The sequence below is a fragment of the Panthera tigris genome, chromosome D2, assembly GCF_018350195.1.
Source record: "Panthera tigris isolate Pti1 chromosome D2, P.tigris_Pti1_mat1.1, whole genome shotgun sequence".
NCBI lineage: Eukaryota > Metazoa > Chordata > Mammalia > Carnivora > Felidae > Panthera > Panthera tigris.
In genome coordinates, this window is record NC_056670.1 from 33654905 (window position 1) to 33661887 (window position 6983).

The following is a 6983-nucleotide window of genomic DNA, read 5'->3' on the forward strand; positions in this document are numbered from 1 at the left end:
GCCTCAGGAACTTTCTTTTTTTCTGCTCCCAGAAACCAGGAATTCTTTTCTAGTAGCCCCCTACAAGAAGCTTATGCTCAGACACTACTCCTCCCACCAGATGAGCATGCTTCCCTGCCCACCTGCCCACCTGCCCACCCCCACTCCTCTTCTTCACAGCCTCCCACTTCTCCCCTAAAGGCCACCACACGAGTCTTCCCACATTCCCCTGGGTTCCCCTTTCCCTGAAACCTCAATAATAGGGGCTCTCCCTTACCTTGGACACCTGTAAAGGTTTCCTCTGCTCGGCCCCCCCCTGAAGTCGGAAGCCCCAGGGGGCTCCCCCTGACAATGTGACCAGCACCTCCTCCTCAGCACCCATCGCTCAGCTTGGCCTATGGCCCTCGGAGTTTGGACAGTGTCCCAGGGAGAGAAGTCGAGGCGCTGGTACCCCGTCCGGCCTGTCTGTATGGCTGTCCTGCTCCTGCTGCCCCAGGCCTTCCCCCCCACACCACACACCACAGGCAGGCAACTTGGCCCTGGGATCAGTACAGTCCAGCACACGTGTCCTGTCAATCGGAGCTGTGCTCAAAATAGTTGCCGGCTGTACTCCCATCCCTCCCCCAGCTGTATTACTCCCAAAGCTAATTATAGTCAAAACTTATGCCCTCACCTTTCCCCAGTTCTCCTGCATGAGCCTTTTACTCAGGACTCAGAGTACTAGCTCTAACTAATATATACACTTTCAGGGACTGTGCCTTCCCTAATAGGATCACGGACTAATCCCAACTGCTTTCCTCCAAAGCTCATTTTCAAGTGGCAGCAGCAGCGTGGGCTTCAGTTCCATGGCGAGAAATGGCTGGGCTTGTTCCACAATTTCACAAGATCCCCAGAAGAGCGCCTCCTTCATCTTGCTGTATGAATTTACCTGTTAATCAAAATGGAGATCCATATCCCGTTACAGTGCTGAGGGCAATGTAGCTTTTTAAAACTAAAACTACTGGTTTCCTAAAATAACAGGCAGCATATAGGATTAGATGATTGTATAATGAAATAATCTATTAACATATATATATATAATGATTCCCAGGCCTCAGCTTTGGGAATTCAGATTTTATTGGTCTGGTACCTAGTATTGTCATTTTATTTTTTTCCCCACTTTCAGCAACGGTTGCAATTGTCCATTTTGTGATTCCCTGTTCATTTAGCCCCTGAATTTTTGGGACTTGCCAAAACTTAGAAATAACTGTCTAGTGTAAGCCAAAATATACTTAAAAAAATTTTTCTAATGTTTATTTTTGACAGAGAGAGAGAGAAAGAGAGACAGAGCACGAGTGGGGGAGGGGCAGAGAGAGGGAGACACAGAATCCGAAGCAGGCTCCAGGATCTGAGCTGTCAGCACAGAGTCTGATGCGGCGCTCGAACGAAGTCAGACGCTCAACCGACGGAGCCACCCAGGCGCCCCTAAATATACTGTTTAAATAAACAATCAGGCAAGAATGTTTAGACAGCAAGAGTTTTACAGAACAAAATACAATGCTTATGCCATACCTTTATTTTATGTAAACCAGTACTACAAAACACTAAGATGGTCTAATAATGGGTTCTGAATGCTCTATGTCTATGCTTTTCCATTTCTTTTCTTTTCTTTTTTTCTTTTCTTTTCTTCTTTTCTTTTCTTTTCTTTTCTTTTCTTTTCTTCCCTCTCTCCTTCCCTCTCTTTCTTCTTTTTTTCCTTTGGTGTAGCCAAGCAGATCCAGACTCTGACTAATGTCTGGGAGGCAGACACAGAGGCTTTGCCAACCTTCCTACTCCAGGCTCATGCTTCCGGGGTATCTGGTTCTTTTTATAATCCCTCTTGGGGAGGAACGATTGGTAGTGTAATACTGAGTCATAACTCCAATGCCTCACTCAGGGCAGGCTCTCTATTCTTTAATAGCAATGTTAAACAGGTATACTTTGGGAACACAATTAAAAAAATTTTTTTAATGTTTATTTATTTTTGAGAGAGAGAGACAGAGTGTGAGCGGGGGAGGGTCAGAGAGAGACGGAGATACAGAATCCAAAGCAGGCTCCAGGCTCCGAGCTGTCAGCACAGAACCTGACACGGGGACGTAAGTCACAAAGCACAATATCACGACTTAACCCGAAGTCGGCTGCCCAACTGACTGAGCCACTCAGGTACCCCTGGGGACACATTTTTGTTTTTTTACAGCATCTTTGCAAGGATAAATGTTCCATTTTTGCAATATTATTAAATATATCTTGGGCCTGAAAGAATCTTATTGGCATATTTATTGGTATTGTGAACGTTACAGATTAACATAGGGAGAATTGACATATTTTTGATGCTAGGTTTTGCTACCCACTGGAATATTAGTTCCTAACTGGCAAGGATTTCTCTGTTGTGTTCAATTTTGTATCTCCAAAACCTGGAACAATGCCTGGCATATAGTAAGTGCTTGGTTTTTATTGAATGAATGAATGGAATGCCTTTAGACTTGTTTTGATCTTATATTCCTCAGAAGTGTTTTAAAGTTTCTTTGTATAAATTCTATACATTTTTCTCTTTTTTAAAAAATGTTTAATTTATTTTTTTGGTTTATTTTTATTCTAGTATAGTTAACATACAGTTTTATAATAATTTCAGGTGTACAATATAGTGATTCAGCAATTCTATACATTACTCAGTGCTCATCATTTCATCTATTTCACCTATTCCTCCACCCACCTCCCTTCTGACAACAATTATTTTGTTCTCTATATTTATTTTTGAGAGAGGGAGAGACAGAGCACGAGCAGGGGAGGGGGCAGAGAGCGAGGGGGAGACACAGAATCCGAAGCAGGCTCCAGGCTCTGAGCTGTCAGCACAGAGCCCGACGCGGGGCTGAACTCACGAACCATGAGATCATGACCTGAGCCAAAGTCCGACGACGCTCAACCGACTGAGCCATCCAGGCGCCCCCAGTTTGTTCTCTATATTTAAGAGTCTGTGTTCTTGTTTGACTTTTTGTTCTGTTCATTTATTTTGCTTCTTTTTTTTTTTAAAGTTTTTATTTATTTATTTTGAAAAGAGCAGGGGAAGAGCAGAGAGAGTGAGGAAGACAATCCCAAGCAGGCTCTGTGCTATTAGTGCTGAGCCCATTGTGTGGCTCAGTCTCACAAACTGTGAGAGCATGACCTGAGCTGAAATCAAGAGTCAGACTCTGAACCCACTGAGCCACCCAGACGCCCGTTTCGCTTCTTAAATTCCACATATGAGTAAGATCATATGGTATTTGTCCTTCCCTGATTGACTTACTTCATTTAGCATTATACCCTCTAGATCCATCCATGTTGTTGCATCTAGTATTGCCATTTTATTTTTTATTTTACTTTTAATGTTTATTTATTTTTGAGAGAGAGAGCGTGCGAGTAGAGGGGCAGAGAGAGAGGTGGACAGAGGATCCGAAATGGGCTCTGCACTGAGATTAGAGAGCCCAGTGTGGGACCCCAACTCACAAACTGTTGAGATCATGACCTGAGCTGAAGTTGGATGCTCAACCAACTGAGCCACCCGAGTGCCCCTAGTATTGCCATTTTAAAAAGCACCACAGATGATTCTTAATGTGCAGTGCTGGGCAACGTAGAGGAATTCTAATTTCTGCCCATCTCCCCACTTCCTTCATATAGAATTAATCCTTCCTTCCTTTGGCAACATATGTACCTTGTTCATATATTTTTTTAACTGCATTCCTCAGCCAATATTGTAGTTTGTTTATATGCCTGTCTTCCTCATAGACTGTGAGAAATTTGAAAGGACTATGTGCAACAGTCCGTCAACAGTCCAGAGAGCAATGCCTGATGTGAAGGGTGCTCAATGAATGTTGGCTAAATTAAATAACGTCTTACAGTGCACAGGTGGTCATGGAAAGATGGACAGATAGTGTGCATAAACATGCCAACACATGTTAATAATAAAATCTCTACTTATTTTTAGGTTTCCATCGTATGAATGTACTCTAAGAGATCTTTTTGTTATAAATCATAACATTACGGTGGTGTAAGAATAGTTATCAAAGGCTACAGAGTTTCCTGGAATAGCTGTTCTACTCACGTGCTAAATGCGGTTTGCCCTGGTGTATGATGTAGTCATAGAAAACACTGGGACTTAGTGTCTAAAATGGACTTGGAATCTTGTTTCACCATTTATTAGTTGTGTGATCTCAGGCAGATACTTGACCTCATCAGTAAAAAGAGTATCTAAAATATCCTTTCACTCACTATTCAAATACACTTATTGAGTGCTAGCTACAAATCAGCCATTGTGCTATACCAGTGGCTTTCAATTAACCTTGAGTGCACATTAGAATCATCTGGAAAAAATTTTTTTTAAAGATTTTATGTTTAAGTAATCTCTACACCCAATGTGGGGCTTGAATTTACAATCCCAAGATGAAGACTTGCATGCTTTACCGACTGAGCTAGCCAGGTGCCCCTCACCTGGAAAAAATTTAAAGCTACTGGTTCCCTAAAATAAGACAGTAGGATTAATGATTGTATATGAAATGACCTACATTTATTTACTTATTTATTTATGATCTATATATAGTAATTCCCAGGCCTCAGCCTTAGGGATTATGATTTTATTGCTTTGACACCTAGTATTGACATTTTATTTATTTATTTTAAAAAAAATTTTTTTAACGTTTATTTATTTTTGAGACAGAGAGAGACAGAGCACGAACGGGGGAGGGTCAGAGAGAGAGGGAGACACAGAATCTGAAACAGGCTCCAGGCTCTGAGCAGTCAGCACAGAGCCCGACGCGGGGCTTGAACTCACATACCGCGAGATCATGACCTGAGCCGAAGTCGGACGCTTAACCGACTGAGCCACCCAGGCGCCCCAGTATTGACATTTTAAAAAGCACCAGATGATTCTAATGTGCAGCCAATTGAGAAACAAGAGTGGGGACACAGAAACCAGTATAATGCAACACATCAGCCTCTATCCTCAAGAAACTATGGATTTAGACTTTACCACATACTAGGAGTGCAACCTTTTTTTTTAAGTTTAATTATTTTGAGAGAAAGAGAGAGAGAGAGCGTGAACAGGGGAGGTGCAGAGAGAAAGAGAATGCCAAGTAGGCTCTGCACTGTCAGCACAGAGCCCCATGTGGGGCTTAAACTCACGAATCATGAGATCATGACCTGAGCCAAAATCAAGAGTCAGATGCTTAGCCAACTGAGACACCCTGGTGCCCCTGGGAGTGCAACTTTAAGCAAGACAGAAGATACCTCCTTTCCTATGTTGATATGAGAGTTGGTGTCAGAGGATAAATTTTGTGAAAACACTTAGTAGAGGGCACAGCCTAAGACAAGGTGCTCAACACATGTTAACAGAATTTGGCAAATGACTAATCTAGATTAGTAAGTCTCAATCTTCAGTGTGCTATGGAGTCATTTGGAGGGCCTATTAAGCCATGGCTCACTGGGTCTCACCTCCAAAATTTGATTCTGTATGTCTAAGGCAAGTCTGATATTTGTGTTTCTAACAGGTTTCCAAGTGATACTGATACTGTTGATCTCAGGATCACACTTGGAGAACCACTGACCTCAACTTCTGAGGACAAAAACAACCTTCCTGTTTATTAAAGCATGCTCAATGCCTAATATAGCTTCCAGCACAGACTATAAGTGCATTTTTTTTTCAATGAATGAACCACTCCCTGCTTCAGAATAGCTGTTATTTACTGTCAACAAGAGAGCAAGAACTTTTGTTCACTATGTAGTCCCAGAACCAAGAACATGGCTTAGTACACAGCAGTGCTAAAAAAAAAAAAAAAAATTAAATGAACTATTATTGAAAGGATTAAGTGAGGCCACATATATTTTTAAAAACCCTACAAGTAGGGATGCCTGGGTGACTCTTGATATAGGCTCAGGTCATGATCTCGCCTTCATGAGTTTGAGCCCCGCTTCCGGCTCTGTGCTGACAGTGTGGAGTCTGCTTGTGATTCTCTCTCCCTCTGCCCCTCTCCCACTCTCTCTCTCAAAATAAATAAACGTAAAAAAAAAAAAAAAAAAAAAGTTAACTGGGGCACCCGGGTAGCTCAGTCAATTGGGTGTGGGACTCAAAAAAATTTTTTTAAATTTTATTTATTTTTGAGAGAGAGAGCGCGAGCAGGGGAGGAACAGAAAGAGAAGGAGACACAGCATCCAAACCAGCCTCCAGGCTCTGAGCTGTCAGCACAGAGCCCGACGCAGGGACGCAAGGCTTGAAGCCACGAACTGCGAGATCATGACCTGAGCCAAAGTCGGACGCTTAACCCACTAAGCCACCCAGGCGCCCCAGATGTGGGACTCTTGATTTCAGCTCAGGTCATGGTCTCACCATTGGTTAAGTTTGAGCCCTACATGGGGCTTTCTGCTGTCAGCACGGAGCCTGCTTCAGATCTCTGTTCTCCCACCCTGCCACTCCCCCCTCATGCTCTCTCAAAATAAATAAACATAAAAAAAGTTAACTAGTAATATCTGACATTTACTGAGTGATTGCTATGGTGCCAAGCAACCTGTGTGAAGTGTCTAATTACATTCTCTCAAGAAGCTATTAATATAAGGGCATTCAGTATTCTCTCATTTAAAAAATGAAAGAAACTAAGGCAGAGATAGTTGCCTAAGCTGGTCAGCAGCTAAGCCAGAACACGAACACATGAAGCCTGAAAGCCGAGTTAGAACTCTTTACCATAATAGTTCCGCACATCTTATGACCAGCGAAAGTCATAAGAGCAACTTCATAGACGGAAATCAATAGGGCCAGGGGTCAGCAGGAAGTGACTGCAGGATCTAGATTAGAGGTCACTAATGCGTCACTCTCAATCGCATCTCAGCTAGTGGGACCATAACGTGATCAGAACGGGGAGCGGGGTAAAAAGGCAGAAATGCACTAGAACCTGCGGAGGCTCTCAGGCTGCAGCCACGACGGGAGAGGCCGTGGCGCATGCGCGGCATCCGGGTTCTTGCGC

The 6983-nt window shown here is 43.0% G+C and overlaps 1 protein-coding gene across 3 annotated transcripts in view; it reads right to left on the reverse strand.

Annotated features, from left to right (window-relative positions):
• The window catches only part of SYNPO2L (synaptopodin 2 like), a 40968-nt gene that overhangs the window by 8351 nt on the left and 25634 nt on the right, over positions 1-6983 (reverse strand). The window contains exons 1-2 of one of the 3 annotated variants that reach the window (XM_042960043.1): positions 6704-6982; positions 653-907 (exon numbers count right to left, since the gene is read on the reverse strand). In XM_042960043.1, coding sequence (XP_042815977.1) covers positions 653-673 — 21 coding nt within the window. In that variant the 5' untranslated portion in view covers positions 674-907; positions 6704-6982. Of the gene's footprint in view, positions 1-256; positions 585-652; positions 908-6703; position 6983 lie in introns of those variants that run through there. The other 2 variants (XM_042960042.1, XM_007095676.3) reach the window with 2 other exon arrangements.